The 12,333-nt window shown below is 35.2% G+C and overlaps 1 protein-coding gene across 3 annotated transcripts in view; it reads right to left on the bottom strand.

Annotated features, from left to right (window-relative positions):
- TMTC2 (transmembrane O-mannosyltransferase targeting cadherins 2) overlaps positions 1–12,333 on the bottom strand; it is a 455,593-nt gene that overhangs the window by 78,601 nt on the left and 364,659 nt on the right. For all 3 annotated transcript variants that reach the window (XM_074007499.1, XM_005571660.4, XM_065524634.1), the window contains one exon: positions 6,101–6,215. In XM_074007499.1, the coding sequence (XP_073863600.1) occupies positions 6,101–6,215 (115 nt within the window). The remainder of the gene's footprint in view (positions 1–6,100; positions 6,216–12,333) is intronic.

Genomic DNA, 12,333 nt, shown 5'->3' with positions numbered 1-12,333 from the left:
GTGATTGTAAATGGGAAGTAAAATATAACTAATAATTGGAAAATCCAGTGACTTCCTAGTGGTTTTGGTAAGTTTGGAAGTGATAAGGAAGAAAATATATGGCTCAGAGGGCGTTGGAAATATATACATACATCCCCAAGATACACACACACGTACACACACACACACAATCTGATTTGTGAAAATAATTTGATTCTGTTTTCTTCTCATTCAAGAATTTAAATTTTATGTGACTTCCAGTAGAATGTATGAAGAACTTAGCATTTGTAAATTTTATGTTTTCAACATATTGATTACATAATATTGTGTGGTTTGAATATACAAATTAAAAGATAATGATTCTTTCTTGTATATTCACTCTGCTCTCTAGAAATTAGGGAAGAAATTAGAACCAGTTGGTATGGTGGAGTTTTGCTATTTTTACTACCTTTGGGGCACAGTGATAGTTTCCACCCTTAGGCCTAGAAAAAAAGAAAGTGCACACATCTCGGCTGCATGCGTGACCCAGATCAGAGACTATATCATGATTATACTTCAAAAATGTAATATCCCTTTGAGAATACAAAGTTGGAGTTCTCTCTCCAATGGCCCTGTCTACTTTATAAAATTTATTACAAAAGTATAATTTAATAATATTGGAAAGACCTAACTACTAAGCATTTATTTACACATTTGACAAACTGTTATTCTGTAAATTATTTTCTGTATCAATAAAGTCGAGAATCATAGCATCTAAGCCATCAGTCAGGTGTAAAATACGAGGGAGCCAATCTGACACAGTGAAAACAGTATCATACTACATTAAGCCTTAACCCCTGCTTTACCAATGGTAAATACAGAGAAGAGTATTGACTTTGAGTCTCAGTATGCTCATCTGTAAGATGGGAAGGTTTATTAACATTTACTTCACAGATGTAACTTAGAAATAAGAGAGTGACAGACATAAAATGCAAAGTATAGTGTCAGGTAGACAGAAGATGTTTGAATAAATGCTACTTTTATCCCTTACCCTGTAAGCAGAAGCAGATTACACACACACACACACACACACACACACACACACACACACACACACACACACACACTCATTCCACTAGAGCCTATGAATGCTGTAAATCATGTAAAGTTTGTTATTAGTGCCTCTATATTTCCTCTCAAATAACAAATATCTTCATGTTATCTTCAGCTTCCAGTTCTTCAGAAAAGTTGAATAAATCCATTCACAGAAAATGTTTCTAATAGAATAACTGATTTAATAAGTTTCTTCTCATAACACTATAGATATAACTCTACTGTGTTCTAGCATCGTAAATTCCTTTATTTTCCTTTAATGATAACCAATCTGCTTTTTAATGCTGTCATCTGGAAGCATCTAGTAACTTTTCATTTTGTTTGAAGTACTAACAATGTCACCATGTATTGTCAACATTCTTTATGTGAGGCCACTCAACATTTGTGATCATCTCCCCTATGAATACACTAGGTAATCAGTCAGAACAAGGATCCCACATTCCCAAGCAAGGAAGAAGCTAGAAATTCAGTCATCTTCTAACTTTCGTTTAGCACAGGATCAGTTTCTACCCATCAGATGCAATCTCAAGAGAATGGAATTCAGAGGTAAGCATAATGGGAAGCAGCTAGGCCCAGGAGAATCATCTTCTAATAAATGTGATGCACACTTTGCTGGGTTCCTTGTGGGTGATGGTGGCACAGCTCCTGCACTGTAAAAGCTGCTGAGCCCAAGGGAATTCTGGGTGGTTGGGAATTATTCTTAGCTGTGTACAGTAGAGCTCCCAACCCCACTGGTAGAGTCTGTAGGTTATAGAACACTCGTTAAAAAATCTTGTTGCTGTACAAACTAGTAAGTATGATTCTTTAGTACACAACTAAAAGCTGGTCTCTACATGACAACAGTTTAAAAACAAACCTATTTTCATTGATTTTGCCTTCATTATGATGAATGAAGATCATCCTATTTTGGAAATTTTCTCTATCTCTTGATAATCTCTACTCTATGCTCTGTTTCAGAAATTTCTGTTCTTATTAACATTTCCATATACACAAACAAATAAAATTATATATAGCATATATGATATATAAAACTACATGCACACATATACAGTATATAGATGTATGTGCATATTTATACATAAATAAAAATAACATATTATGTATACAATATATGTATATACATGACTATAATTATATACACATGTATAATTATGAGCATATATAGTATGTAGAACTATACATATATATAATTACAAGTGTAATTACTTATAATTATGCATGTGAGTTCCTAATCCATCCTCCAATCTTTTGTTCATTCACCATTTTCATGTTTTTAGTATTTTCCACCAATTTCTGGGGAAAGATCTATAGCTTCTATTTAAATTATTAGTCTATTAATTGTATACTACCTCCATTGCTGTTATACATTCAGAGACCCTATTAATCTCTTAGTAATCTTTTCCCAACATTATAGTGTTCCTCTTTCTACTTACCTACTTCTTTGCACAAATATATTTTGTATCAGCTAAGTTAGGTTATACTATGGGAATAAATACCTTCTAAGTCTCACTGAATTAAGACAACATTTACTTCTCACTCATTGAACCTATCCAACGCAGGTGAGGAGGGAGGTTTGTCTCTCTTTGGCCACTTAGGGATCTACATTTTTAAGTCAGAGAAAGGGAAAAGCACTCAGTCTTAGAGCTTTGGCTCAAATGTGCCATACATCACATTCACACACATTCAATGACAAATAAGAGGCATGCAGGACTTCAGCTTCAAGGAAGGCAGGAAAGTGCAATACTACTGTGATTCTCTAGAACAAAGGGCCTTGCAATAGTTTGCTGAGAATGACGGTTTCCAGCTTCATCCACGTCCCTTACAAAGGACATGAACTCATCCTTTTTTATGGCTGCATAGTATTCCATGGTGTATATGTGCCACATTTTCTTAATCCAGTCTATCATTGATGGACATTTGGGTTGGTTTCAAGTCTTTGCTATTGTACCCTAGAACTTAAAGTATAATAATAATAATAATAATAATTTTAAAAAAAATCATTAAATAAATAAATAAATAAATAAAACAAAGGGCCAAGCAAACTTGCTGAATGACATTAATACTAATTCCACCACAGAGTGTTCTTTTGAAGCACTTTGATGACAGGAATTTAGAGACCCTCTAAGAGGCTCTTAAGTTTTTAATGTAAACCTGCTTCACCGAGGCCCTTTATTTTGATACTTCTGACTTGTCATTCTTATCTGAACTGCCAAATTGAGTAATATATTTCAAAACTATGTATTAGCTTATTCTACAGAGAAAGATCTTTGTTCACTTCTGGTAGCTGGAATGGGTATACTGGAAATTTCTCAAATTTCAGGCCTCTTGAAGGTCCAAATAAGATAAAGATTTGCCCCTTGATGGCTGGCCTGAGGATCTCACTTCTTCCAATCTCATCTTATTCAGATGGAACGACCATTATTTTTTCTTTTTGCTACATTTGTAATGAGCAGCTCCTGCTCCCCCTCCGCACGTTTATAGATTCTTTTGGTCATTACATTGGAGATTTGCCAAGAAAAGGGAAGATAAATCAGTATGTTCAAACCTTATCTTGAACTATAACTTTTCCCTAAATTGCTGATTTGGGATAGTGGGTAAACCACTTATCCAGCTAACAAAGTGAGACACAACCAGGAGACACCCACTCTTTCTCTCACACCCAAATGGTCACCAAACCCTGTCAATTTTGTCTCCTAAATGTCTCTCAAAAGAACAGAGTTCTTGAGAAAAGAATATCAAACTTAATTTAGAACTATGTAGCATCACCCCCAGGAGAAAATTTACATGTAACATTAAATAAACAAAATTTTGACAACTAGCCATTTTGACAAAAGTATATTCAAGGGGAAACCAATAACCCTTCTTATTCCTTTAGGCAAACAAAGCCCTGAATGTTCTCAACTATTAAGAAAAGAGACTGCTATTCAGCTTGACAGCAAGCACTCCAGAAATGCTTGAATTTGACAGAGGTGAAAAACAGAAAGCTAAGTAAAAACATTCATGAAGACTGCCATCCAGTTGAGTAGGAGAAAGTCAAGCTGCTGTGGTCACTCTTACAGTCAATACAGGAGGGCACCGACTGACTGCAACTTAATGAGGGATGCAGACCAGAGAAAGCTGGAGAGGATGTTCTGAAAATAAATCCTAAAGATTTCCTCACTGCCAATATATAACAAAAATTTTCCACTGGTTTCTAGCACTAAGACAACTAAGAAAAAATCATAAGTGATGTCTTTAACAAGGACTTTTATTTTTTCTTTTGTAATATACTTATAATGGGTTTCTATTGGTAGACCTTGAATTTCAGACACGGATTTAATATGTAGCAAAATGCCTTGTTGATAAAAGTATCTGTTATTATCAAGATGAATTTGCCTGCGTGTATTCCTGCTTTCCCATTCTTGCAAATTGTTTATTGTTGCTGAAAGCATAGTGTTTTATTCATGAGGAACCAAAAGTCCTTATCTCTGTAACAATACCTAAACTTGTCACACAAATTGAGGTGTCTTTTAAAAATTATCTTTGCATTGAAGGTTCTTGCAGATTGGTTACAGTTTATTTTAGGAATATACCAACAGTCAATTGAATCCTGATTTCCCTTTGTAGGTGTCAGCTTTCTTGAGTTCATCACCAAACAAGTACCTTAGGGATGCTAACATTAATGTTGAATGAGGGCATTCAACTAAAACATCTCTGTATTTTTTTTTTTTTTACAACTACAGGTGAATCTACAATCATCTTAAAAGCTAAAATAAAAATTCTTCTACTTTTTATAAATGTCCTCATTTTAAAACCATCCAATTTTGAATCAACTTTTCTGTTATTATTCGTCCCTTGTAAGAGTAATCTATGTAATTACAAATCTATTCCTGGAAGCCAAGCGCAGAGACCACAGTATAGAAGTCATTTACTGAAGCATTTAGGTGGGGATTTAATGAACTAGTATTCAAGTAAGAATATGGGAGGAGTTATATGCACACATATATGTGTGTGTGTGTATATATATATTATAACATGACAAATAATGCTTTTTAAACAACTATATAAATCATTTGATTAAAAGCAGTTAAAAACATCCTCCTATAATCTAAAGAACCATTTATGGATGCACTGATTTTCTTTATATTCACACACAAAAATAATAATTTTTATTATTATTTATTTATTATTTAATAATTTTTATTATTATTTATTATTTGATAATCTGGCCTTATATTTTCGTATTTTTGCTCTCATTGTAATTAGCCTTTGTAATAGTCTTCTGAAAACAGAAGCATTAAAAGTTAAAAAAATGTATTGTTTCACGACAAAGCAATAGTGTTGATTCCAGGGCTATTTTTAGAATTTCATGGGCCTTAAGTATACTTGTATTTGAAATTCCTCTCCACTATTAAACATTAAAATGTATCCACATACCACAGTCAATATAATTAACATAAAAACACAAATATTGAGATGCAGTTTACTGACACAATGTTTTGCTTTGGAGACATTTAATTAGACATGTATTATATTCAATTTTGCAGTTTTCTTTTTGTATTTTATGAGTAGTAATTTTTAGAGGGAAGGGAAAGGAGGTCGCAGTAATTTTCAGAAAGTCCTAAAACCTCATATGCCCTACACATGGTGCACATAGACCAGGGGAGTCCAATCTTTTGGCTTCCCTGGGCCACAATAGAAAAAGAATTGTCTTGGGGCCACACATAAAATACAGTAACACTAATAATAGTTGATGAGCTTAAAAAAAAAAAGAAAGAAAAAGCAAAAAGCCTTATAATAATGTTTTCAGAAAGTTTACGAATTTGCGTTGGAACGCATTCAAAGCTGTCCTGGGTCACATGTAGCCCATGGGCCACGGGCTGGATAAGGTTGAATAGCCTATAATGAATACAATATTTCTAATTTTTTTACATAGTTAAGCAGCATGATTCACATTAAGAATGTGGAATAAGGTGGCATGACATGAAAATTCGTATAATTAATTACCTTCTCAAAGTCAAGGCTTTGAGGCACAGTAGCAAGAACTAACCTGAGCATGTGGGCAGCATTGAAGACAACATCAAACTCTGTGCTGTCTAGTTCAGCTGCTTTTTTTGCCATCTCAGCTGCTTCTATGAGACGAGCTTCTTCCAGAAGAAACTGACCTGAAAAGTATAAAAATCAGTGAGCTTCAACTCAGAAAATCCCATGAAACAATAAAGCTGTTATTAAAGAAAAATAAGTACAGTGGCAAAGGTGATTTGAAGCTAAAATTTAGTAATACACTCATTATTTAGAGATTATTTATATGCCTTTTGCTTAATTATGGGACATTTCAAGGTTTCTATTTGCTAACTTAAACATTTTTTTCTTAAAAAGAAATCATCTAAAGACTATTCAGCAAGATATAAGATGAATAAATTTAAAGCTACATTACAAATATGAATTGAGTTGATTCCCACTGTTAGTACTTTAAAACAGCTCCTGTCTCTGATGCATATGCACAAACAGGCATATTCATATTGACAAACATGCATTTCTTATATTTAACATTAAATTACTGATAAACATAGGTAGGTTAAGCATTAATTTACTCAATTAGATTTAATAATAATTATGGAATAAATATTATTTATTCCAACAAGTTCAGATTTGTGACATTACTTTCAGGTTAGCTTTACAAGGTTAGAATTACTGCACACAGAGTCACAGAACTCTTTCAACTGCACCTCAAGAATTATTACATAATGCTATCCCGGAAACGTATTGTGAGGATAAAGAAAACAAAAGTTAGGCCCAATTTTAACGTCATAAATATACAGACAGAGACAACAGGCCACTTTTTAAATAGAGATTGAACAGTAACAGTACTAATGCTAAGCTTTATCTGATATGGATATTCAAATAAAAACCAAATTAAAGGATGATAAACATATGCTGAAGCCATCTATATAGTTGCCAGGTTTTTCAAGTTGTTGTCTAATTATTATCTCTTCCTGTTTGAGGTTTCATATTTGTTTAAAGTTCAAGAATTTAAAAGTACTAAAAATAGTTATAAAAATGATTAGTAAGTTCTGAGCTGCAGACAGAAACATAAAACTTTAAAAATGTCAAGAAGACATATACACAGCCAACAAGCATGTGAAAAAAGGCTCAATATCCCTAATCATTAGAGAAATGCAAATCAAAACCACGATGAGATATGATCTCACACTAGTCAGAATGGCTATTATTAAAAAGTCAAAGAATAACAGATGCTGGCAAGGTTGCAGAGAAAAGGAAAGGCTTATACACTACTGGTGGGAATATAAACTAGTTCAGCTTCTGTGGAAAGCAGTATGCTGATTTCTCAAAGAACTTAAAACAGAATTACCATTTTACCCAGCAATCCCATCATTATGTACATACTCAAAAGAATAGAAATCATTCTACCATAAACACATGCATGTATATGTTCATTGTTAACAGTATTCACAATAGCAAAGACATGGAATTAAGCTAAAGGCTCATCAATGGTAGACTGGATAAAGAAAATGCGGTACACACACACCATGGAATACTATGCAGCCACAAAAAAGAATGAGATCATGTCCTCTGCAGTAACCTGGCTGGAGCTGGAAGCCATAATATGAAGCAAACTAACACAGGAACAGAAAACCAAACATCACCATGTTCTCACTTATAAGTGGGAGCTAAACATTGAGTACACGTGGACACAAAAAAAGGAACAATGGAGATAAGGAGCTACTTGAGGGAGGAGGTTGGGAGTGGGGAGATAAAAAAACTGCCCCTTGGGTACTGTACTTACTACTAGAGTGATGAAATAATCTGTCCACCGAGCCCTATGTATTTACCCACATAGCAAACCTGCACATGTATCCCACACGTGTACCATGCATGTGTAATCTGTATGTGAACCTAAAATAAAAGGGAAAGATAAAAACAAAAAAAAATATAAAAATGCTAAATGCTCTCTGGTGGCTAAAAAGCCCATTATTTACTGTTTATTTAATGAATGTTACAAATTGTCTTCTAACCCAAAAGACCATTTCTTAAATAAAAAAGAAATACCCCTATTTTAAGGATTTATAATAAACCATAGCCGGCCGGGTGTGGTGGCTCACGCCTGTAATCCCAGCACTTTGGGAGGCCAAGGCAGGTGGATCACCTGAGGTCTGTAGTTTGAGACCAGAGTGGCCAACATGGTGAAAGCCAGTCTCTACTAAAAATACAAAAATTAGCCAGGCGCAGTCGTGGGTGCCTGTAATCCCAGCTACTAGGGAGTTCGAGGCAGGAGAATTGCTTGAACCCAGAAGGCGGAGGTTGCAGTGAGCCGAGACTGCACCACTGCACGCCAGCCTCGGCAACAGAGTGAGACCCTGTCATTCATTCATTCATTCATTCATTCATTCATTCACTCATTCATTCATAAATAAATGCCACTGCTTGCATTTAAATATGTCTAAATTTCAATTAGTAAACAATGACGAGTAAAGGTAAGCCTATGATTATAAAGACTTTTTGTTTTTTTCAAAAGCAAGTGACAAAATTTTAAGACTAGGACTTGGAGATCACTCAGATATTTCTACAAAAAGTTTCACATCACTTTCTTAGTTTGTCGTCTAACATTCTGTGCCTTTCTTATCTCCCAGAACAGATAAACATTAATTCTTGGGTTAGAAAATTAAGGAAAGAGAATTATAAATAAGTTACATTTATAAATAAAAAACACATTACTTATGAAATAACCGTATATACTAACTCTACAGATACAGATATGAAATGAAATTTAAATATATGGTACTTTTTTGTATACCAGTAAAATAAGAATCAGATAATCTGTGGCATACTGAAATATTATTATTATCTCCTCATATATAGCTTCATAAAGGTTGCCAGGCTAACCGCATCCTTCAGATAGTTGTAGTTATTATAGACTGCTTTTTAAATTAAAACACAATATTAATTACTACTTTTATTCAAAACATAATATTTAACTAAGCAAATGCATTAATAAATACATTATTTATGTGGTATTTAAACAAAGGATAATGTAGGAAATTATTAATTGTTCTTTTCCTTTACAGGCAGCTATTAACTCTGAAATGTAATCTATATTAATAGTTAGAAAAAGTAACAATTAATTGAATAATGAAGGTTATTTTCTTGAAATTCATTAGACTGTAGAGAGAACAGAAGATTAGTCCTGGTTAAAAAAGAAAAAGAACATGGTATCTATTTTGTACATATGGAAAGAAAGAAGGATATTGACAAGTCATCTATATGGTGAAGGTAATGATATCCATAACAAGGGATCCCTTTACAAGCAATGTCCAGGGCAAAGCCTTTGAAGCTTTAGCAACGCCAAATGCATCTTTGCTGTTCAACAACAAAAAAAGGAAACATCATTAATTTTGTAAAATCAAATTAACTTTTTAATCATCATTTAATAATTTTTCTTTATGCTTTAAATTAGCCTTGCCATGCAACATGTGCTTTGTAAACAATTTCCAAAAACTACATGGAACATATAATTTTTAGTACGGTAAATGGTAACAGAAAAAAATTTGCATATGATCATTTTATAAGTGCAAAATTCATTTACCTTATTAATATTCAGAAAAACAATATCACAACACATCAGTTAGGTATCTGGATATTTTCCTCTATTCTGTTCTCGACAGGCCACAAATCTCAATTGTCCCACATTAGTGTTATGCTATGTGATAAAGGCACAGGATATTATGGAATCTGAATCATCTGGCTGGTATTTTTTAAACTGTATTTTAATATTTCAAACAAAGGTGAAGGTAAATTATTATTCTGCTACACTACATTGAAATATAGCCGAGAATTGATGAAAAATAGAGCAATAAACATTTCGAATACATATAACTTGTGTTTGTACAGGGAACTGTTTGTACAGGGAAACAAATAGTAGGTTTCTTCCTAAGAACTACTCCAAGAACCTAAAGTGATATGTTATTGGGACAACAATAAGAAAATTTTCCCTTGCCCCTTCTGGAAGACTTTACCTCACATCACCCCTCTCCCATCAGCTTTATCTATTACTACTTCCACCAGACACTAGCCCCTTCAAACTATTAATTGGGCTTCCCATAGTGGAACCTACTGCTTCCCATCTTTGTCTGGAACATCCAGCCACCAAGATCTCCTAGCCTCTAAGTTTGTCCCATCCCAATCTCCAGTTCTGTCTTGCCTACCTATTGTAAAAAGATAGCTTTCATTTTTATGCCCAAAACATTTCCTTCTTAGTGACGCCTTCTTAGGCCAGTTTCCAACAGTGTTAGGATTGCTTATGATTTAGGTTCACTGTAACATAATTTGCCAACTAAATAGAGCACCTAGAATGGTAAAAGGGAGTATTAATTATGCTGAAGAAAGGGTGGAAACCAGAATTGTCCCAATATGGCCACCCCACTTATAGCACATGTGGCAGAATGTGGATCTCAGTCCTCTCATCTTAATTACTACTGGGAACAGAACTATTCGTACAATCAGGCATTGAATCACTGCTAGCAGAAGTAATAAATATGGCAAGAAAGACAGGTGCTCTTCCCTGAAGAAATTACTGTGAAGCCTATCAAGACCGAGACAAGCCCCAAGTTGCAGTGAATAGGAACAGCTAATGAGGCTCAGGTAGTGCAGGTATACTACAAGGCAGAGCAGGTATACTACAACGTAGAGGCAGGACTAAAGGAAGAGAAACTCGAGTAAGGCAGGCACTTTGGGGAGTCCACCTACACTGATGGATTCTACAGGGCCTGCAAGGTTACCTTTTTTATTAGTCTCTAGCTTTCGAGTACATCAGAATGACCTGGAGGGCTTGAACTAAGAGAGAGCAAGGCACCACCCGCAGAATTTCAGATTCAGTGGGTTTGGAATAGCGCCTGAGATTTACGTTTTTAACAAGTTCCCTGGTGATGCTGATGCTGCCAGTTCAGTGTCCACACTTTGCGAATCAGTATCTTATGTGAAAAACAACATAAATGTTTTTCGCCATACTCTGAACTCTGCTGACATCTGGGATTAGCTAGCAGGCTGAGCTCTTCCGGTAATCAATTGCATCTGGCATTGTGGCAAATCTGTATGGGTCTACAGCAACCTCAGTTTTGCCTTCTCAGAAGAATGAATTCGACAGAGGGGGATAAGGCAGAAGGAGATACTGAGGCATGTTTTAGAGCAGAAGTGCCAGTTTAGTAAAAAGTAATAAAGTTTAGAACAGTAATAAAAGGAAGGAAAGTACACTTGGGAGAGGGCTAAGTGGGTGACTTGAAAGGCAAGCGTGCGGCTTGACGTTTTGTCTTAGGGTTTTATAGGTTGGCATACTTCCGGGGTGATGGTGTTACTTCTTCCCGCTCGCACAACTCCTGAGATCTGATCGGGAAGGTGTTGATCACCACTTTCGGGTGTTTTCTATCTATCAGGAACCAGCGTCCCCTCGTGCCAGCTGTGAACAATTATGACTTTAGAGAAACAGTTAAAAACTGCCTGACCATCACCTGATGGTTGCCAGACACTCCTGGTGTGTGGGTGTGGGAAGAGCCCTCTCCAGACCTATTCATAAGCGACTAGCTATAACAGCACCGTCTTCCCTAATCATGGGGCTTAGGTGACTAGTTTATACATATGTGTATACACAGATATATGTGTATAAATAAGACATATTCATTGAATATCAGTTTCCTTTCTAAAAGTCATTAAAATAAGGAAAGGTAGGCCAGGCATGGTGGCTCATGCTTGTAATCCCAGCACTTTGGGAGGACGGGGGTGGGCGGATCACGAGGTCAGGAGTTCAAGCCCAGCCTGGTCTTGAAACCCTCGTCTCTACTAAAAATACAAAACTTAGCTGGGCGTGGTGGCACGCACCTGTAATCCCAGCTACTCAGGAGGCTGAGGCAGAAGAATCACTTGAACCCGGGAGGCAAAGGTTGCAGTGAGCCGAGATTGTGCCATTGCACTCCAGTCTGGGCGACAGAGCTAGACTCCGTCTCAAAAAATAAATAAATAAAAATAAAATAAAAAAATAAGGAAAGGTAAAATTTTATCCTTCACATAGAACAATAGATTTCTGAGAAACCACTTCTTTTTCATATACAGCAAACACATTCTATGTATTTGATAACTGAGTCAAATTACAAATAAAAAAAGCACAAAAAGCATAAGTAAAATTTATTTTATTCTCATGAGTGTACTGCTGCTACTACACTTTATTTCTTTGGTTGTAATTTGTCTTACCCAAGCTTATTATCACCTTAATTA

The sequence above is a fragment of the Macaca fascicularis genome, chromosome 11, assembly GCF_037993035.2.
Source record: "Macaca fascicularis isolate 582-1 chromosome 11, T2T-MFA8v1.1".
Classification (NCBI taxonomy): domain Eukaryota; kingdom Metazoa; phylum Chordata; class Mammalia; order Primates; family Cercopithecidae; genus Macaca; species Macaca fascicularis.
Note: the sequence above shows the minus strand (reverse complement) of the source record. Positions and strands in the feature narration are given on the sequence as shown.